Source organism: Podarcis liolepis (assembly GCF_965112155.1).
Source record: "Podarcis liolepis genome assembly, chromosome: 15".
NCBI classification, from domain to species: domain Eukaryota; kingdom Metazoa; phylum Chordata; class Lepidosauria; order Squamata; family Lacertidae; genus Podarcis; species Podarcis liolepis.
This window is the reverse complement of record NC_139566.1, coordinates 13954320-13976705: the sequence shown is the minus strand read 5'-3', so window position 1 is coordinate 13976705 and position 22386 is coordinate 13954320. Positions and strand designations below refer to the sequence as shown.

General features: G+C 43.9%; 1 protein-coding gene across 17 annotated transcripts in view; it reads left to right on the top strand.

The window, feature by feature from the left end:
* Nucleotides 1–22386, top strand: part of MARK2 (microtubule affinity regulating kinase 2) — a 119885-nt gene that overhangs the window by 58055 nt on the left and 39444 nt on the right. The window contains exon 1 of one of the 17 annotated variants that reach the window (XM_083477777.1): nucleotides 12810–13515. The exons of 15 other annotated variants lie outside the window; for them this stretch is intronic. In XM_083477777.1, the coding sequence (XP_083333903.1) occupies nucleotides 13471–13515 (45 nt within the window). In that variant the 5' untranslated portion in view covers nucleotides 12810–13470. Of the gene's footprint in view, nucleotides 1–12809; nucleotides 13516–22386 lie in introns of those variants that run through there. One more of the 17 variants, XM_083477784.1, reaches the window with a different exon arrangement.

Here is a 22386-nt window from a genome sequence, read left to right as displayed (position 1 = left end):
CTCAGAGTAGGCCCAATGAAGTTAGTCATAGCCATTAATTTCAGTTGGTCTACTCTGAGTAGGACTAGCATGGAATGCAACCCAAAGAGTCTGATGGAAGGTGATATCTGAGTCCTAATGTCTGTGCTTGCCCTGTTGTCCACTGTTGCTTGATCCTAGTGCATGATTATCTTGAACCACTGGTATTTTCTGCCTCAGATCAGCTGAAGCCACCTTTTGTTTTTATAATTGTAGGATTAGGAAAGAGTACTAGTCCCTGTGAGTCATGGGGATGTTGCAAGTTGCTATCCTCCTTGGGAAATTATAGTGAAAAATCTAACTTGTAGCTACTGCCTGTTTGTGGTTTAGTTCAGATGCTCTTCCAAACGATTGTGAGCGCTGTGGGGCTCAGATGTTCCTTCCTTCCCTCTTGGGTAGTTTCACTTTCTTTTTCCTGTTTAATGAGAACCTGGTGTCCAAATCAGCAGTTAATGTTGCCCCTCTCCCCAACCTGAATCAGAAACTAGGGTTTGAAATGGGCTTCTGATTCCACTTTGGAAGGCAAGCGTTAGCCATGGGTGGTTGATTTGGACGTCACAACAAGGCAGACTTTAGCACTAGACAGAAATTAGAGAGGGAAGCCATTTGAGAGAAAGAGGGAACTTGGTAGTCAGTGGGTTGTTTTCCGTCTTATAGCCACAGTTGGGAGGTTTTTCTGAATTTAGCTTGTGTTTGATTTACAGGAAGGTTTTGAGGTAGAACAGAGGCATTATCTGAAAACCCAGTTCAGTATTTATGGAACTAGTTGGATTTGGCAGAGATCTGTTCTGTAACATCCCATTAAGCTCACTGGGTGATTTTGAGCCATGGTCATTGTGAGACTAAGAATAGGGGAGGATCCATATAGGGGAGGAAGAAGAAGCCACCTTCAACTCTTTGGAGGAAAGGCAGAGTATAAATGTAATGAATTAACATCAGCTTCTAGTAACAGGAATACTAGCTTTCTGAACAACTAAGCTTACAGCAAGAATTTTGAAATAGTTTTTAATTGGAGTTAAGTTGCTTTGAGCATCACACCAGAATTTAAGCAATGACAAGCAAATGTCTCCTTTTTTAAATACAGGAAGAGATTTGTCACATATTGCATTCTGTTTCATAGTCACACAGTTGGGGCGTGTACATCAGTATTTTTTAATCTGCTCACTTCATTCCAACTTAAAATTGTGCCGTGCTTTACACGAGTCAGTTTCTTTAACTTCTTCCTCCACCAGCCCCTGATGATCACCAAATGATTGCCTTCATCTTGTAAATGGAAACTGGCTCTTCCAAGAAAGCTGGCAGCTTCGGCTGGGGCTTTTGCCCCAGGGTTTGCAATTGGGAAAGGCTGAGAATAGTCATAGGCTCACTTCCTGTGACAAGAAGAAAGCAGCACTAGCCAGAATCAGAGTGCCTGCTGGTTTGTGACTTGATGAAATCACCATCCTAATGCAATTCTTGCAAGTGCCGTGCTCTAACCCCTGCGAGACCCCAGTTCCAATTTGGTGCTAGCAGCAGCACTGTGTTAAATGTGCAAGCAGAAGAAGTCCGGTCTTCAGTTGCCACCCTGGATATGTGTGCACTCGCATGATCTCATTAGTAGTTTTAAACTTGTTTAATGATAGCCTTCTCTAGTGCACGGGGCTTTGTTGTCAACAGGCTAGACCTGGGGTAGGGGACCTCGGGTCTTGGGGCCAAATGAGACCCTCCAGGCTTCACTGTCTAGCCCTTGGAACTCTTTCCAGGTCATCCTCTGGATTGAGGATTCAGGGAGTGGGTGGGTAAAAACCAGCCTACTGTACAATACTAAAATTCACATATATTGCCGCACCCACTTCCACCCCTAGCCCTGCTCAACATTGGCATGTGGCCCTTGGATGGTTGCCCAGAGGGGAATATGACTCCCGGGCTGCAAAAGGTTCCTCACTTCCGGGCCAGACTAATAAACTGGCACATGTAAGGGCAGCCATCTGGACTTTCTGTATAAGGAAGTGATTTGTTTTATTGTTGACTTTTAAGTTAATCTGATGCTGAAATTTAGGCTGATTTTAAAAATGGAACTGCAAAGGTAGCTGAGCTACAAGTGCTTGTCCTCACCCTACCCCGTCTCCTGTTGGCCTGTTATGAATAGGATAGGTGGCAGCCTTTGCTGAGAAGCAGCGTTTGTGTCAATTCACAACAGCACCACCACGGCAATTTATGTTCCCAGTAGCCTCCTGAATCCTCCTCCAGACTGCAAGGAGGCAGTCACCAGGTGCCTGTTCAGTTTGAGCTTGGCATTAAATTGGAGCCATAAAGCTAAAAGGAGCCTTGAGTGACAAACAGGCCTCACTTCCTGTTCCTGTTTGAAAGCTGCCATTTGGGAAGCAGGTTCATTCTACCGTCTTATCTCTGTAACTCCAGGGCTGGCTGTTTGACATTAGTTGCCTTTCAGATGGCCATGCGCAGTAGGAAATGAGAAATTTGGATCGAAATGTATTGGGACTCTCGTTTGCAGCTCCGTTGTGACCATGTTACTCAAGCACAGTGCCAGTTGTCCTTGGTGATATTGGGTGTGTCTGTGTGTGTGTGTGTGTGTGTGTGTGTGTGTGTGTGTGTGTGCTGTGTCAAACAGACCCTTGTGGCCTGGCCTTGTGCCAGCTAGAACCTAGATTGATAAGTACTGGAGAATATCTTAAAAAGAAGATACAGTCTAATCTTCTACAGGCTAGTTTGTTATCCCAGATTTACAGAAACTTGCAAAGGTGTATTGATGCACCTATTGGCAGTAGAGGGAGCTAGCTTCTAAGCAGAAAGGAGAAGAAAAAAACTTGAAGATTAGTATGGTTCATTGGCTAACGCTCAATTCCAGCTCTGCCTCACCCAGTGGGTTTGGTGATGTTAGTCTCACAGCCACCTTTCTTCATGTGGGAAACTTAGGTGACTTACTAATATGGTGTCTGTAAGCTCCTGCCAACCTAGCAGTTTGAAAGCATGTCAAAGTGCAAGTAGATAAATAGGTACTGCTCCAGCGGGAAGGTAAACAGCATTTCTGTGCGCTGCTCTGGTTTGCCAGAAGCGGGTTAGACATGCTGGCCACATGACCCGGAAGCTGTACGCCGGCTCTCTCGGCCAATAAAGCGAGATGAGTGCCGCCACCCCAGAGTCAGTCACGACTGGACCTAATGGTCAGGGGTCTCTTTACCTTTACCTTTAAGGATGATGGAAAGTTCATGTAATATATTCCTAGTCCAAGTTCCGGCTTTGAGGGCTTGCTTTGAGGGAGATGGCAAAGCTAGATTAGTATTCTTACAAGTCCTGCTCAGTGCTGCCCCCTTTGCAAGTCTAGATTTCTACCTGGCACATCATTGTTTTGTTAAGAACTCTGAACTTGTTCCTTTTAATAAAAATATTGTTATTTTAGCTTCATAATGAAGTGTTGAATTTTCCTTTTTTAAACAAAACTGGACTTAAGAACCTAGCAGGGATGAATTTGGTACACAAACAGAAGCTCCCAATGGATTTTAATATAAAATCCCAGGAGAACAAGAAAGCATTTCCCTGGCACCCCCAAAACTCTTGTTCTTAGGCACAAGGGGAGCCTCTTTGAGGGGGGCATTTCCCAAGCAGAGTCCCACCACTGAAAAGGCCCTCTCCCAAGTAATTATTCTCAAGTTCTGGGCAGATATGTATTAGGAGAATTGTGTGCTTTTGAGGATTAACATGGCCAAAATGAAATGTAGATTCCTCTGCTTCAGTCATGTGGACTTTGGCTAGCATGCAGTTGGTGGTGGTGATCATGATGAAGATGATGGTGCATTTGATTTGCTGTGTTTTTTGATCGGAAGGTTCTCAGGGCAGGGACTGGTTTGCCCTTGTGCTTTTTTTTTAAAGTGCCATCAAAGTAATGTGCTTGAGCATATTTGATTCCGTGTCAGTTGTGTTATTTTATTTACTTACTTTATTTTTCAGATTTCTGCCCTGCCCTTCCTCCCAAAGGAGCATAGAGCAGCAAAACTTTCGTGTTTTTGAATTTAAAAACACAAATACAGTCATACCTCAGGTTGAAGTAGCTTCGGGATGAATATTTTTGGGTTGCACTCCGCAGCGACCCAGAAGTAACAGAGCGTGTTACTTCTGGGTTTCACCACATGCGCAGACGCTCAAAATGACGTCATGCGCGGAAGCGGTGAATCGCGACCTGTGGATGCGGGTTACGCTCACTTCAGGATGTGAACAGATGCTGTTCGCATCCTGAGGTACCACTGTAACATTAATAACCACGTAAAACATTTTAGAACATCAAAACACATTTAAAAATGATCACACCCCCTCACAGTTGCTTATTTCAAGGTTGTCATAGCCAGTATTTTTTCAGTCATCAAATGCCTGGGTTAGCAGGAATGTTTGTACATTTTCCTGAAAGTCAGTGAGGGAGATGAACCTGTCTCAAGTCAACACTAACCAGAGGCAGCAGCACCAACATGGCCTCCCATCCTGATCTTTGGGTACTATTAGTGGTGGGGGATCTTCAGGTACTTGATCCCAAGCCATTTAGGACATTGTATGCTAGTACTAACACCTCAAATTGGACTCAGTAGCTCACTGGCAGCTGCTGGAGAGCTCTCCTGAGGGTGGTGCATGGTCCCACCCGGCTGCCCCACTTGCCAACCTAGTAGCCACTTTCTGCACTAGCTGCAGTTTCTGGGTTGTCTTCAAGGGCAGCTCCACATAGAGCACATTGCAGTAGTCTTAAGTGGGAGCTCACTAGAGTCTGGGCAGTTGAGATCAGGCTGTCCAAGTAGTAGGCAGTTCAGCCCAACCTGGGCATAAACACTCCTGGCCAAAGAATTCAGTTGAGACTTCATTGAGAAGTCGGAATCCAGGCATACTCCCAGACTAGGAACCTGTTCCTTCAGGGGGAGTGCAACCCTTCCAGAACAGGTTCTACATCTAATTCCTGGGCATGGGAACCACGCATCCACAGAAACTCCATCTTATCAGAATTCAACCTCAGTTTCTTGGCCCCCATTCAACTTTTTACTGCTTCCAGACACCAGTCTACTTTCTTCACAGCATCTCCTGATTCAGATGGAATGGAGAGTTTCCAAATGGTTTGGGGCAGCTTACATGGTTCTCTTCCTCCTTCATCCAGTGCATAGTTAAACTATAGCATTTTCTCCCACAAGATATAGTGATGGTCACCAACTTTGATGGCTTTAAAAGGGGGTTAGACAGATTTGTGGAGGATATGTTCTTTCTACACTAACGGGTCCTGCTTGTGGATGGGCATCTGTTTGACTACAGTGAGAATAGGATGCTGGACAAGATAGGCCACTGGCCTGATCCAGCAGTACTGTTCTTATGACCTTTTCCAGCAAGAAAGTGTTGCTGTGATTGTAAATGAAAAGGGAAATAAGTAACATGGCTTTCCTTGACTGGTGAGTATTTTTGTTAAATTTTATTGCAAATTGCTTGCCTGTATCAATAGAGATTTTGGTCATATATGCATTGATTTAAATTTAATTCCGGAGTGAGCATTAACGTAAACTGGCTGACCGCCCTATGTGGCTTCCTCCTCAAATGTTTTGGCTCTTGGCTTGGTGGATTTATACCAGGTGCGGGGAACCTGTGGCCCTCCAGATGTTGCCGAGCCACAACTTCTATCAGCCCCAGCAATACTGGAAGTTATCATTCAGCAACATCTGGATGGCCACAGGTTCCCCACACCTGGTTTATAGTTTTTCTTATCCCCCACCCCTTTTACTCCTAAGGAGTGACTTCAAATGAAGCATAATCTTTTCCTAGGTGACCTCCTTCTGTCAGAGGTAAATAGCTCTATCTCCTTTTGTTAACTCTTCAGTGGGTGTTTATTCAGAACAAACATACTGCAGGGAGATGCAAATGTAACTGGAGTTGCTCTGCTGGGTAACCGGACTAACAAGTTCTGGCAGGAAACTGGAAGGGCTGCGCTAAGGGGTGGTGGTGGAACTTTCTCCATGGCTGCCTAGCTCAAAATGAAGTTGGGGGGGGGGAGAAGGAAGTTCCTAGGGCGACAGGTTAGCAAAGTTGGTGAAACAGCCTATCCACCACACAGCTTTCTAGGGGTGTGGGTGTACTTTTTAGCTGGTGGCCTGAGGAAGCATCCTTTATTCCACCCCGTATTTGCTTTTACCTTTCTGTGTTTTTTTTCTCCTTCAAAGAACCTTTTGGCATTTAAGGAGATTTAGATAAACTTTAGAGGCTAGATTGAGCTCTCTTTTGGGAGCTGTTCAAATCCCTCCAGAGCCAGGAAGCTTTTCTATGCAACCTTGGTCCCAGTTGCCTCCCCATTCTGCCTAATCCGCCTCATGAGTTTCTTGGGGAGGTGAACTAGAGGGAGGACTCCCAAGTAGAATTGCACTGATATATTTTCATGCAGGGGTCCTTTAAAGCAGGAGTGGGTAGCCTGTGGTTCCCCAAATATTGCTCCCATCTTTCCTGATCATTGGCCATACTGGCTGGCACTTACAGCAGTTCAGAGTCCAACAACATCTGGAGAGCTACAGACTCTTCCCCATCCCCCGCCTTGAAGCATATCATAGGTTTTTATGCCCAGGGTCTGCTCTGTATGAGATAGATAGAAACATACACACCAAGAAAGACAGAATTCTGTCACTGTCTAAATTCTGGTTGCCACAGAATAAATGATGTCATGAACCAGGCCCCCCAAATGAATTCCCCTGGTTTAAACTCTTTTTCTTTCTTTTTTTAATGCTCTTGAAATACACTTTATATAAAGCCTGGTCTGTGTTTTCCACAGAACATCTGCTTGGGGTTTTTCCCGGGGTGGATCTGTGTGTACACATCATATCTGTATTTCCTCTGCCAGTATGCTGAGATGATAGTCTGAAGCTCCCAAGATTAAAGGCTGAGTTTTCTTCCAGTGTACAGTTTCATTGCTTTGGAGCAATAGATATGGATCAATATACTAATCAGTAATGACATGCATTCCTAGCTTCTTTGGGACCAGAAGTGAGGTGGATGACATGGTGGCCAGACTAAAACTGGCCAGATGATGTGAAGTAGCAGCCATTTTGATAGATACCCACCTGAGATAGCATAACATGAATAATGATGGCAGCTCTTCTATTCATTTCATTCTCTTTCCTCAACCCCATACTTTTGCTTGACCAAGAGTGAAATGCCTTTAGGGAAGGGTCATAGTTCAGTGGTCGATCACATTGTTTGCAATTAAGGCTGGAAAAGCCCATGTCTGAAATCTGGAGAGTCACTACCAGACAGTGTCTGTGAATGGTCCCTAAGCTAAATGCACCCGTGGTCTGACTCATTACAAGACGGTTTTTCATGTTCCTGGGTAACAAGCTCAGAATGGTGCAGGTAGAAGCAACTTGATTTTTTAATATTTTTCTTGTAATAGGGAGGGAGCAGGGTTAGCACACAAGTGGTGTTCCCCAAATACACCTGTTATCCCCACTTAAATGAATAGGTGCCAAAGTTAAGCATTGTACTTGGGGACCCTTTTAGAGGAAGAGAAGTCTAGCCTGCTCTCCTCTGGAGACTTATGTGGCTTGAGCCTTCCTAGACAGGATTCCCACAGGAAATGCAATACATCTTTGTGTGCACACATCACTATGCAGCACTTTGAACAATTGTTGGACATGGTCCCCTCACAATGCACTTACAGTATTCCTTTGTTTGTTGCTTTTGCAAACATGAAATGTGTTAAAACCTTTATGCCTTTTGAAATATTGGTGGCTTTAAGACAAGCACACCAAATAGATGGTGAATATACAGCATTTTTTTTTAAGCCTCAGCCTCAGGTGACTCCAAAACCTTAGATAAGAATGTCAAATTGATGCATTCTAGCCCAAATAAAATGCAAGGAAGGGTCATTACACTGTGTGGGATAATTGTGTGTTAGGGTGTCCCTCCATCTCCTCCTCCAGATGTCTGCAGGCTGTTGTTTGCCTTTAATTGGTGAATGAGGCTAATGACTCTTAGGATATTTTGTGGTGATTGTTGTTTACCCAAACAAAATTTGGTTCTGAGGCAACTTGTGTATTGGCTCAGCAGAATAAAAATTGGCTTGATGTAGACTAAGAATTTGAAAAGATTTTTGGATGACCCAGAGAAGGAACTTAATCCGGGCCTCTACAAAAGCAGATGAGACTTTCTCAAGTGCACATTCACTTGCTGACTGTCTTCCCCACTCAGGCAGGCTTACTTTCTTTCCTTGGGTTACTCTCCCACACACACCTTTCCTCTTTTTTGCCTATGTCAGGTTTTAAATTGTCTGCTCCTCAAGGTAGGACCCAGCCCTCCGGTGCTGAGTGAAGTGCCAGACACATTAAATGCACATTTGTACAAATAATAATGTGTTGCAGAATTTGATCATAAGGATCTCCTTGCTTTGACCAGGTGTGGGGAACCTTTTGCCATGCATGCTGGTGCTGATGGGAGCTGTAGCTTGGCAACAACTGGAGGGCCAGAGTTTCCCCACTCCTGCTTTAAACATACAGACAGCCGCTCCAGCCTTCTCCATTGCATAACATAGTATGTAGGGGTGTGGATGTGTTAAACCTCTCTTCTTATGTTTTATGAGGGCTAGGTCACAGTGCACCTTGTCAGTGCCATCCATCCATCCATGCAAATAGTTGGCTATCTTGCCCTCAAAGTTTTCCCAAAGAGAACTTTGGAAACTGAAGGCCATAAATGACTGGGGTGGGCTGAGCTGGCACAAGGGTGTCTTTTTTAGACTTTTCCAGAGGTTAGGTACTTTTCATCTGTTTTCTGAGGCTTTTAGTGGTTTTTAGTAGCTTTTTATAGCTTTTATTGTCTCGCTGCTGCTATTATGATTTTTATTTTATGTAAGCTTTATTGATCTCCACTCTTAGGTTTGAAATAACTTAATAATTTATTGCCTCCATTTTTGCTTGTGTTTGTCCTCTCTGCAAGCTGCTTTGTATCTTTAATTTTAATAGAAGAGCAGTCTCAGATAGGTTAAATAATTGTTCGCAGTTGTCCTATTAATATCAGGAGAAGCTTGTTCGACCAGACAGCAGCCTCCCTATGTGCATGTGCATTTTGGAATCCTTTCAAAATGGAGAAGGTGAACTGAGGTTGCTCTCCAATCAGAAAGTGTTCAGAGAATGCCACTCTCCTGCATCAGGGTTTCATAGGGAAGCCTGTGGAAATGAGCTAAGTAGTGGGGGTGGTTAAGCCAAATGACATCCTACTTACTCTGAAGTAGGAAACCTCCGGTTCCCAAAATGGAAACCCAAGGTGCAGCATATTAATTTTACCAGGCCCATTTGCAAGTCTAGTGGCAAACGGAGCAGTGACAGGGTATCTTAGTGGATGGCATGTGGCAGCTGCTGTTGTTTTTCATGGGGACAGTGCTTACCAACCATTCTAGAGACTTTGAACAAAGCAGAGGTTCATGATTTGCTGTCTGTGACACTGCAGAGTTGGCCTGATGGGATGCAGCAGAGCACTTCCGAGACCAAAGGGAAAGGGGTGAATTTGAATCTTGTTTCCTATGACCATAACTGGATGCAGGTCATATGTGTGAAGCTTTTGGAGGGGTGGCGTTGTTATTTGCACTGTTGCTGTACATTACACTTGACAGAGATTTTACAGTCTACCCTGATGGTCATGTTGGCCAGTGTCCTCAATTGGTGGTCCACCCAGGGGCTCCATGGTACCATTCACACAATGAAAACCACCATAGAGACATCATTCCCCCCCCCCCCAAAAGCAGGGTTCCATGGCTTGGCTTTTGAAAAACAGGGGGTCTGCAGCACTGATGAAGGCAATACCAACCTAGATGGATAGGTGGTGGGACTTGGTGTGCAGCAGCTGCGATATTCCTACAATGTATGCCTGTTGAAGATTAGGGTTTGTATTGCAACACCTGCAATTCAACAACCAACTAAATTACAGAGGGAAGTATTTGGCTGTCTTCTTTCTATCCATATAGGGAAGCCTCTGGAGAAAGAAAATGCTAGACCCTGCAGCACCGCCCCAATTTGGCCCAGGGCTCTGTGCATGTCATGCCTGCGGGAAGCTTCTCTAGTCATCTCCAGTCAGCTGCAGTTGCAAATTCCCAGCCTTCAGGGGCCTTGAACAAAAGGCTCCATCCTGCATATACTCCAGTAAGGGTCAGCCCCCTCTAGGCATCTCTAGGCAGCTGCTTTGGAGCAGCATCAGGGTTGGGAGGGACTCTCCTCTAATTTGCACATTTAATCCCTGCTCATTTTCATGAATGTGACAGGAAGGTGCTGAATGAACTGCTGACTACATTTCCTCTTGTGCACCATTCTCATTCCTACATCAAACGTTAAGAGTTCAGGCAGACCTTTAAAAACACAACTGACAACGACTTCAAAATCATGAGAGTTGGGAAACATAATTAAGTTGGTCTTTCGTCTGCTTTCTACAAGCAGAAAGAACACCATGTTTATTATGCTCCTCAACACTCATGATTTCCAAGTAAACTAGTAACAGTAAAGATGCGAACTAGTATTTCTTTTTTGTTGTTAGTTTTTAAAACTTATTTAATACTAGAATCTAAAATGTAACTCGCAAGAACCTGCCCTGGGGGTGGTGTTGGCTATGCATGTGTTCCATTTTGTGGGTTGGGGGTAGTGCTGCAAGCTCTAATCCAGTGTATTGATAAACTAATACTTTAACAGATGACAATTAACACTTGTGTGGGGGTGTTTCACTACTGTTTTGTTTTGGCTGTTGCCGTAATGACACTGAAGCAAATATCCAGCTGCTGGAAGTAGTTTTAATTTGAACTACAAGTTACCTTGCACTTCCTTCAGTATTTCAAATAGGGTATATATGCTGATATTTTGGTAAGCTGCACTGTGACAAATGAAAGTGAGCATTCCCTGGCTGCTGGGAGCCTTTGTTACCTTCCTGTTTCCTAATGAATTGTTCTCTCATAGAACCCCACACCCCCACCCTGCTCTGTAATCCTCATGCAAATTTATTTTGCCCTGATTGCAGGATGGGGAGCTCTGTATTAGCACACTTACTTTGCATGCAGAACGTCCCAGATTCGATTTTCAGCATCTCCAGTTATCAAAGGATCTTTGACAGTAGAGCTGGGAAGACTTCTTTCTGCCTGAAACTTGAGAGAGCTGTTCCCAGACACAGCCGAGACTTATGTACTTAAATATATTGGCCCTCTTTAGATGATCACGCTTACTAAACTGAGAAACTTATGAGCACCTTTCCTTGACCTGTGATTAAACCAGGAAATCTCTAATTAATTAAACTTCATTTTGTACTTGTGTCTAAAATAAGGAAACTCTGGTTATCAGCTTCAAAACAAGCCTTAAACAAACATCATACTGTGGTTTAAGAGCCTAGCTTGTTCTGAAGTTGGCAACTATAGTTTCCTGATGATCACGAAATAATAAAATATGGTTAAAGAGACATCCTAGTTGGAGCCGTGTTGAAGGTGGCCACTGAGTCAGACCACTGGCAGCTTTGTGTACAGAACCATGGGTGCTTTTAAAAAATCTTAATTCTAAGGTGCACACTCCTCCTGAATTTTGTAAGCACAGTGTTGAGTGAATTGGAGCAGTTCACAGCACCTGTGTTCCTGGCTGCTGAGAAGCTGGCACCTAAAAAGGTTTCTCCCTGGAGTAGAAAGTTTGTCCCAGTTGTGGGGGTGGAGATGGAGCTTAAAGATTGCAGCATGTCTGGAGCTGCTATCCCTATTAGGGAGTTGTAATACCCTCTTGTGGTATTGTGGCTCATTTTAACAGCTGTGGCACCTCTGCAAATGGGCCTTTTTCTGTCCTTTTTGCTAGGGGGATCTGCAATGTAGCTGAATAGTTTTGGCTGCTGCATCTGTGTTCTGCGTTCACACACTGCAGAGGTGGGGCTGGTTGCATGGAGGCAATTGTTAATTGCTGCAGGTGATCAGATGTGGGTGAAGGGATGGTATGGAGTGCCTTAGGCTTCATAATGCTATACGTATACAGAAAACCATGGTCCTTGGTGCCTGTACACAGCTGAAAGAGATTGCTTATAACTAGGTAGATGGCCTATAACTGCAGTTTTGAGGGAACACACTCACAAAAGTTGAATATAGTCTTGGATGCAGATGTTTCAGATGTTCAGGTTTCATGGTGTTCTTTAAAGCTATCTGGTCCTAATGGCTTGCAAGGATATGGGCAATGCCTCGTGAAACCACTGAATCTGAAGTATATAAACTTTCCAGTGATCAGAGAACCATAGAAAGTGAATACATTTTATGTTGCGGGGAGGTGGGGGGCAGAATGGCAGGATAAATTGGGCAGGATTTGATGCTTGGGCAGGATAAATTGGGCAGAATTCATGCTGAGGTGTAGAATTTATACCAGTTGCAGAATTCAGCTTCCCTTGCTGCAGAACTCTGTCTCTCTTAAGTGCAGAGTACACCCAGCCCTGCCTAGAAGCTGTTTGCTCAGCCGTACCTCTGTGCAATCTCTCCTAGGCTTTCTCTCCCTTCCACTCCTTTCAAATTGGCAGCCTTTAAAAAAAAGTTTAAAAAAAATCTGCCTTGCAAACTTAGTAGGCTCTGCAGGGCTCAGTCAACAGAGTTGCCTGTCAGAGCTCCAGATCACCTGACGGCAGGTCAAAGGGGTAACGTCATCCTTTTTTCCTTTGCTTTCTCTTCCCCTCCCTGGTTCTCTCCAAAGCCCTGCCTGCCGATTGCATGGGTGGGGCAGGCAGCTTCCTGTGGGGGAGAACCTGACGTTGCTCTAACTCATTCTCTCTCACGCTTTCTCTCCTCCCAAGTGAGACGCAGGTTTCCTCCTACCTTCTGTCTTGAGTGGGGGGTGGGGGAGGATCTAGCAATTCGGACTTCCTTCTGGAGTAAACCTTGATTGGATTCTAGAATAACCCGTTACCTCTATTTAACTATTTGGTTTTGGGTTGTTTTTTTTGAGGTGTGTGTGTAAGATATTTCCCCGCCACCATCACTCAGACTTTAAAAGAGGCTTGGAGGACTTGCTAAACAACCCAGGTGCTCTCTGGCTCAGCAAGTGGGGAAATTGCGAAAGGTGTTGCCTCGCTCAGGTATCGGAGGTGGAGACTTGGGCACCGGCTGAATGAGGAAGCTCCACACTTCCTCAGTTCTGTTGCTGTACTTTGCTCCGTCAGGAAAGTTTTGGGTCAACAAATGAAGGGGTAAACGCACCGTCCCAGGAAAGGATTATTCCCTCTTGAGTTTCCACGAGCTGCTGCTTTGCTCAGACTTGTTCGCAGTAATTTTGGGATACCTGCCTTATCTGTTTCTTCACGGCTGAGAAAGCAGGCAACTGGATCCAGTCTTTTCTCCTTCTCTTTCTCATTTTTTTTTTTTTTTTTTTTTGGCCTCTCTTGGAGCAGCGGTGGATCGATGAGGTACAGCTTGCCTCTGACTGGCAGAGGCACTACTGCGTGAGGTAGCAGAGAAGACTACGATTAATGAGTGGAGGACATAGATACGTTGTGCCTATGACAATGGGAGTAGTAAGTCTCTTGTATTACTGGGTATGGTTCCTGGGGTCCAAAATGGGATCCTTATATGAGGTGGTGGATTAAGATCTGGTGATTATATGAGGAAAAACTGGTATTTTGTGGCTAGTGATCTGATGGGGGTAGGAAACTGAGTTTCCAATAGGGACTCTATTTAGAGAATGCGACCCCCCCCCCCAACTCACCTTTCTTTTACACCCTGGGATAAATTGGGATCAGGCCTCAGACTCACATGCTCTCTCTTCCTCCTCACTGCAAGAGTGAGTAACTGAACAGGGAGATCCCATATGAAAAAAAACTTCCTTGACCTCAGAAAGGTAAAATTCACCAATCCCAAGGGCTAGGAAGCAGGTTTTAATTCCATGCAGATTGGTAAGATTTTGGGCATGTGGTCCTTTCAGGTTGGCCCATGGTGAGTGAGGAAAGCAGACTCAAGCTGAGGCCTCATTCTTGATCTCTCTCTACCCAAGTACTGTCCTGGAAGGATAGGGGAATATTGCTGGATCAGAACTGGCTTTGTTTTATCCCAGGAGAGACCTTCTGAATCAGACCAGCAGCCCATCCAGTCCAGCATCCTGTTCTCACAGTGGCCAACTAGATGCCCGTGGGAAGCCTGTGAACAGGAGCTGTGTGCAACAACAGCACTTTCCCTTCCTGCAGTTTCCAGTAACCGGTATTCAGAAGCATACTGCCTATAGCAGTGCAGGTAGAACATAGCCATCAGGCTTAATAGGCATTTGTAGACTTATCCTTCATGAACAGAGGCCCTTGCACACGTTGAAAGTACCCCTCTTGGAAATGATGACTTTATTAGCTTCTAGCGACAAGGGACAGTGTGCTAGAGAACAACAGCAGTAGAGGGTTGTTGTGCTCTTCTGTCCTGCTTATGGGTTTCCCCTCAGCATCTGGTTGGTCACTGTGGAAAATGGGATGCTGCGCTTGGATAGGCCCCATGGCATAAGTGGCGGGGTATAAATAAATAATAATTAGCAGTTCGCTCCTCTAATAATCCTAACAGAATATTAAAACATGATATGTCCTGAAATATTATGGGGCAGAAAATATCCTTCCCTTCTTGCATTTGGCGGTATCTGTTAGGTCTGAAAAAGAGTTAGCGGTGATATTATGTGGAGTTTCATTGCTAGAATCCAGTCCGGCTATCCAAATTGACTTAAGCTTTGTGCCCTTAGTTTTGCGATACTTCTCTTAGCCTTGGTACTTTTTGATATCGTGGATTTATTGATGGATTATTCTTCCTATTTTTATTTTTGTCCTTATTTTTTAAATACCTGTCAACTGTTTTGAGCAATATGTTTGTGGTGGAAAAAACAGGATATACATTTTTGGATAAAATAAATAAATCAGATTTTCACATAATGGGTAAACTCGGATCACAGTTTATTTCAGGATACTGGTGTAAGTGACTTAACTGCATGACTTCAGGCATCTGACTTTTTTAAAAATCTTGCTCTGAAAATAATTTTTATTTTACTTATTTAATAAAATTTTTATACTGCTTGATTGTAGTAAAACCTCTAAGCCATTTTACAATAAATATTCCAATTTACAATAAATGTTTAAACTAACTAAAAGCATTTAAAAATAATGACAATTAACAGTAAATTAATATTAAAACATGGCATCTAAATAAGAGCTATGAGCCAGTTAAATCATTTTTGTTGATTTTAAACTGTTTTTTAATTGACAAAATAATTTAATTTGGATGTTACCACAACCTGTGTTGTTGATAGCTAGCGAGCAAAAGGGAGTGTTTAAGGAGTAAAGTGCAATTTAATAAACAAAAGCTGCCACTCAGTCATTTATTTATTTTAGAAGGAAGATTGTTTTTAATCTGTTGATTAAAGCTTAAACAACAAAGAGTCTTGTGGCAACTTAAATGACTTAAACAAATGTAATATGGCGTAAGCTTATGTGTACTAGAGCTTATACCATAATTTTATTAGTCTTGTTAAGGTGCCAAAGGGCATTCTTGGTTTTGCTGCAACGGACTAGGCTTGATATTCCTCTGATAAGTTATATTACAAAGAATGATCACTTAAGTTGGGAGAGGGAGAGCAGCATTTTAAAAAGGTTTGAATGATGAGCTGGTTCAAGAAGAGATAATTAGAACAATGTGTTTGATTTTGACCTCTGTGCTCCTCGTGGTCTTGAGCCTGTTAGATGATCATAAAGCTCTTAACTTCCTTTCCTGATCATGGCCTAGTTCTTGCTAGGTAATGCTATACCTTGAGCATCTCTCTTCAGAGATACACGGGATGGGATGGCTCCTCCATATTATATATAATGGGGAAATCTCTGCAAATAGAAAACTAACTTGTTGGGAGATGGGCAGGTGCTAGGAATCACAAAAGCTATTGGACTATTGCTTGTGGTATTCCCACAACCATCTGGTTAGCCACTGTGAGAACAGGATGTTGGACTAGATTGGTCTCTGGGCCTGATCCAGAAGTCTTACGGCACGACTGAAAACATTCCCTGCTACATTTTCTGCCCAAATTACCACAGTACCTCTTGTTTCTTTCTGGAACGATTAGGACTGCCATTGCTACCCTCCGCTCCAGATGTTGAGAGGTGGATTCTTCAAGATAGGTCTTTGTACAACGTGGGGTGCTAACTTCTCCACAGAGCAAGCACTTTGCTCTGTGGCGCAAGCACTTTGAAGATAAGAAGAACCTTGCTGCTGGATTAGGCCCAAGGCCCATGTCCAACATCCTGTTCTCAGAATGCCCAGCAAGCAAGACCTAAGTGCCACTGTGCTCTCACCACTTTTGATTCCCTAGCACCTGGTATTCTGAGGCTCACTCCAACAGTGGAGGTGGAAGATATCCACAGTGGCTAGTAGCTATTGCTAGCTTTATCTTCCATGAATGTATCCAATCCTTTAAAGTCTGTAGGCATCACTACATCTTGTGGGAGCAAATTCAATAGTTTAACTATACAACGTGTGAAATAGTACTTTTTCTTATCCTAAATCTTCCAGCGTTCAGCTTCATTGAATGGGCCAAGGTTCTGGTGTTACAAGAGGGAGAAAAACTTCTCCCTATCCACTTTCCCCACACCAGACCACTATGTCTCAACAGCAGAAATGGTTCCTCTTCTCCATGCTTTCTGCAGACCTTTGTCAACAAGAGTGAATGGTCGTGTTTGCCTCTCCTTGCTCTTGTGGCTTAGACTTAGCTCATACACTGGGAACAAGTGAAATAGGATATTCATGGGTTTCCATGGATGCATTTTCTGCTTTGAGAGCAGCCTGCTTGTCCTTTCTGTGACTTAAAAAAGCTAGGAGAATTAGGATGAAACCCCTCTTGCTGCTAATTTAGGAGAGAAAGGGATGGGCAACCCATGCTCTGCTCTTGGTTAAGTCACACTTGGGTCATTCCACATTAAATCAATGTGAAAAACAGGGGTTTCGTCACCCACCGTCTCGGTTTTTTGATGAAACTTGGTGTATACCCTTCCCTTATGGTTGAAAGAAACCCCTTTAATTTTTTTCGTCTATCTCACTTCAAAGTTTTGTGAAATCTGCGTTTCTGTCCCTCTTGAGATCCTCAGCCTTGTGTACATTTTATTTTTTTCTCCATAACCAATGATCAGATCTCTTTGGAAATGTACACAGAGCTCAATAACATGATGAGGATTTCAGGGAAATATACACCAGCACTCAAAAGATTTTATAAATGCCTTAAAAAAAATATAAATGTAGTTTTTTGGGTGGAAAAACTAGGTTTAGAAAACCTAAATTTTCAGTGTGTGGGCATGATGGAATCAAAAGTTTTTGATGGTGAAAATTATTGCAAAGGCATGCTCTTTCTCGACAAAGAATGAAATGCAGATTTCACAAAACTTTGAAGTGCTATAAAATTAAAACAGTTCGAGATAGAGGAAATTTTTTTAAGGGTTTTTTTTCAACCATAAAGGAAGGGTGTACACCAAGTACATCAAAATTGAACTAATGTGGAATAACCCACTTGGCCCATGGAGTCCTGATTCCATAGTATTTGGGAGTTGCGTAATACATTAGGACCATAAGGCTGTCCCAAGATACCACCGGTCCAACCCATGTAGTAGGACAGGTGCTCAGTTTTCTTCTTTCTATGGAAAAGGAGGATGGTGATCTGAAAGTGAAAGATTGTACATCAATTCACCGTATTTTTCGCTCTATAAGATGCACTTTTCCCCTCCTAAAAGGTAAGGATAAATGTGTGTGCGTCTTATGGAGCAAATGCAGGCTGCGCAGCTATCCCAGAAGACAGAACAGTGAGAGGGATCACTGCACAGCGCTCCCTCTTGCTGTTCTAGCTTCTGGCTTAGCTGCGCGCAGCCTCTTCAGGGCAGCGGGGAGCCTTCATCCCGCTGCCCTGAAGAGGCTGCGCAGCTATCCCAGAAGCCAGAAGAGCAAGAGTGATCTTGCTCTTCTGGCTTCGGGGATAGCCACGCAAAGCCTCTTGAGCGCAGCGGGAGCGCTCCTGCCTCTTCGCTCAAGAGGCTTTGCGTTGCTTTCTTGTTTTCCTCCTCTAAAGACTAGGTGTGTCTTATGGTCGGGTGTGTCTTATAGGGCGAAAAATACAGTATTTTTCATAGTCAGATCACTCCCTGTTGAGGTTTATGGCTTATAGCAACTGCTCCCCTCTACAAGGGGGGTGGGTACTAGAGGTTAATGAATTCTGATGGAATCTAGTGAGTTTTCTGGATGGTTTGACTGGCAGTTCTTTCAAATTCCTGGTCACTCTGTGGAATGCAGAGATTACTCGAGTGGTTGTTGAGCTAAGCTGAACCCTACACCTGAGCTGAGGGCATTGAAGCAGGTTGAAAGATGGCATGAACACATCTGGATAAGATTTCATGATGAGTTCGACCGAACACAAGAGCTAATTATCAAGCCTTCTCTGTAGTGATGGTGAAGTAGCCATTTTTCTACACCATAATTGCATTCCCACAAAGCCATCCTGTGGAGCTTTTCCAAATGGTTTTGAGTCTTTTGAAATCTGATTTGATAGGTTTGGTGGAATCCCAGTACTGTAGTTCTTTGTGATGTGTTTGCAAGAGACTTTGAGAACAAAATTGTCTGTATCCACCAATTTTCGGACCTCACAATTGTCTTGCTGGATAACTTTTACCTTTTAGGGCCTGTGGATGTGGCCCTTGCCTATCCTAGCTAACTGCATCAAGCAGGGGGGGGGGTGACTAGTTGAGTGCAGGAAGTAGCAAATTCCTTGTTAACAGAGGGTGTATTCCCAGCCTCCTTTATTCCCAGGCAATAGTGTTACTATTCCTAAAAAGTTTCATTGGGCCCAGAAGTTCTGAACAACTGTGGGCCAATTGCTAACACTCCCTTCCCGGACACAGTGTTCAAGCGGTAGTTGCCAGCCGTCTCCAGACACTCTTAGATGAAACTCATTTTCTAGGTCCATTTCAGTTGAGGTTTTGGCTTGGTTTTAGAAATAAAACTGCCTGGGTCACTCTGTAGCATGACTTTTGCTCAAAGTGAGATGGAGGTGCAACCCTACTGATTCTCTTGATCCCTCAATCAATCATGGTATCATTCTGGAGAGCTTGTCCAAATTGGGTGTGGGTGGCACTGCTCTTCTGTAGTTTTACTCATCTGTGTAGCAACTGCTTACAGAAGTGGTGCTGTGGGTATCTCTGTAACTCTGTGGCATTCAGGCTTCAGGTAACATAAACATCAAACCACCAAGTGTGCTTACTGATCATAACATTTGGGCCTCAAGTCAGTACTTGAGAAAATAGTCTGCTCCAGTTTGTGGTGCTTTGTGGGCTGCCCAATTTGATTCAGGATCCATCAGTCTATTTCATTCCATCACCTCTCATTCACTCATAGGATTTGGGTTTTTGTTTTTTAAAGGCTGTAACTTCTCTTTGTTTTTGACCAAAGTCAATGGAATTTGTAGGTAAACTAGCCCATAAAAGGTAAAGGTAAAGGTACCCCTGCCCGTACGGGCCAGTCTTGACAGACTCTAGGGTTGTGCGCTCATCTCACTCTAGAGGCCGGGAGCCAGCGCTGTCCGCAGACACTTCCGGGTCATGTGGCCAGCGTGACAAGCTGCATCTGGCGAGCCAGCGCAGCACACGGAACGCCATTTACCTTCCCGCTAGTAAGCGGTCCCTATTTATCTACTTGCACTTAAGGGTGCTTTCGAACTGCTAGGCGGGCAGGAGCTGGGACCGACCGACGGGAGCTCACCCCGCTGCGGGGATTCGAACCGCTGACCATGCGATCGGCAAGTCCTAGGCGCTGAGGTTTTACCCACAGTCCCGTAACTAGCCCATAGTTAGTGGGGGAAAAGCTACCAAATTGCAGGCAAATTGCTCAAGGGGCTTTTGCACTAGTCATATTTTTAAAGTTGATTCAAGGTGGAGAGAACTAAAAGGGATTCATTTTTCAGATAAAATTATTCCCTCTGCTGTCTAAACATATCAGTCACAATGGAGCTCTTCCTCAACTCTCTTTCCTCTCTATTGTTTGCTCTCTGTTCCTTCACTGCCACCACCCTCATGTTATGGAAAGCTTAGGGATCATACTTTCACTTTCTCTGCAACTTTTTGCTATTGTTTGGATCACCAAAGCACCACAGGAGGTCTTGCTTCAACCTGTGCCACTCATACGGATTTCATTTTGCCTCTGACAAGCCAAGGACACCCCCCCATACAGACATATCCCCAGGATTTGCCTTAATCTGATGCACAACCCTGTACTACATTAGATCATTTAGGGATTTGGAATGCAGTTGGCACCTAACTCTATTTCTCTTATTTATCTAATTGGCTGAGATGGTGGATATGCTAAATTAAATCCTAGGCATGGTAATGGGGTGGATGAAGGCCAATAAACTGATGTTCAGTCCAGACAAGGCAGAGGTACTGTTAGTCCACTTTTGCACTGGTGAATGGTGTTCAACCTGTTCAGCAGGAGGCTATACTCTCCCCTAAAAGGGGAGCGGTTCATAGTTGAGGTGCTCATTGTTCCGTCTTTGTCACAATGCCCTCCGTGGCTCAGAGTACCTTGTTCTAGCTGAGGCTGCTGCACCAGGCATGACTGTACCGGGACCAAAAGAGATCCTTGCTTCAGTGTTCCACGCCCTGTAAACCTTCTCTTTGGATTACTGCAATGTGCTGTGTCTAGGGCGGCCTTTGAAACTGGTTTGGAACGTTACACTGCTGCATAATGCCAGTGTGAGGGTAGTGACACTCTCTCACAGGGCTGTGAGGATAATTGAAGTAATAAGGGGACAGGTGGGGGGGAAAGACTTCCTTGGAAAGTTTTCTTTTAAAAGCAGCTGTTTTAAAATTATGGGACAAAGATTAAACTCACCTGGACTCAAAACAAAAAAGTGCACTACCTCAGCCTGCTAAAGGAAGTGTTTGGAGGGAAATTGAAATACCTGCTTCAAACCCTCCACCTTCTTTTACTTGGAAGGAAAGCTGCAAACAACAAAGGAAACTATTCACTAACGCTTTAAAAGGCACTGTTAACTGAGCCAATGTACCTTATCAATTAGGATTGTTTGGTTTGTTTGATCTGTATTTGTTTGTGCTTTTCTAAGCAAAGAGGGAGGGAAGAACCATGTTCAGCGCCACCTTGAGTTTCTTGGAGGAAAGATGGGAGAAATGTAATAAACAGGTGCTATAAAGATACTTAATACTTGCACTTGTATCCCACCCACCAATTTCATGATGTTTACAAAACTGATAAATGCCTATAAAATAAAATCACAACAACATTTAAAATAGAGTTAGAATGCAAAAAAATTAAAATCTCAGAAGCATCACATCAGTTTCCAGCAAAAGACTGAGAGAATTGGTACCTTTTTAATCCACATCAAAAGATGACCAGCTGAGGATGCCTGTTATACCTCAGGAGGGAGGGAATTCTGTGGCTGAAATGCCAGTCATGGAGAAGGCCCCGTGCGACATAACCACACACTGAGCCACGTCTTATCAGCAGAACTACATGAAAGGCATTTCCTGATGATCTTAATGCACAGGCAGGCTAATACAGAGAGAGGGCCTCATTCATGTACAGTATATGGATCCCAAGGTGTCATACATGAAAGTTAACACTTTTCAGTTCGGTTTGGTAATGTATAAGCATCCATTTTAGCATATGAGAGAGAGAGAGAGAGAGAGAGAGAGAGAGCGCGCGCAGATTTATTACCATCGGAAAACATCAACCCCACAACATGGCTCTGCTGCTCTCTTGCAGGGATGGAGGAACTTGGTGACCTCCAGGTGATGTTGGACTAAAGACCCCATCAGTCCCAGGCAGCATGGCCAATCTTCAGCATCACCTGGAGGGAAATGGATTTCCCATCCTTGCTTTAACTTAGTTAAGGTGGCCTTTGCTTTCCATTTTCTGCCTGTGGGGCTCCCACTGCACTGCTCATTTCACAGAACCATCTTTTTGCTTGAGATTGGGAATGGGCGGAACCTTACTGATAGGGCCCCAGATGTAATCCCCGGTAGTGTCTCCAGTCAGGGCTGGGAGAGTCTTCTGTCTGAAACCCCGAAGAGCCACTGCCAGCCAGCCTAGACAGTATTGAGCTAGATTGACCAAAGGTCCGACTTGGTATAAGGCAGCTTCCTATCCCACCAGATTCCCTTTAGGATAACTTGTTTACGTTGTTAGAAACTTAGATATGAAAGCTAAGAGCTAAATGGCACCTTAAACCTAGGTTATGGGCGCCACAATGGAATGTCTAGGCATACTTTTTTATTAAAAGAATACAAAGCTAAAAATGAATGAACTGCAGCTAAAATACTATGTTCCTTTTTCACACGGTCTAGTCCTTCCCCTGCCCACTCCCCTAATATTCTTAAGAGGGTCTC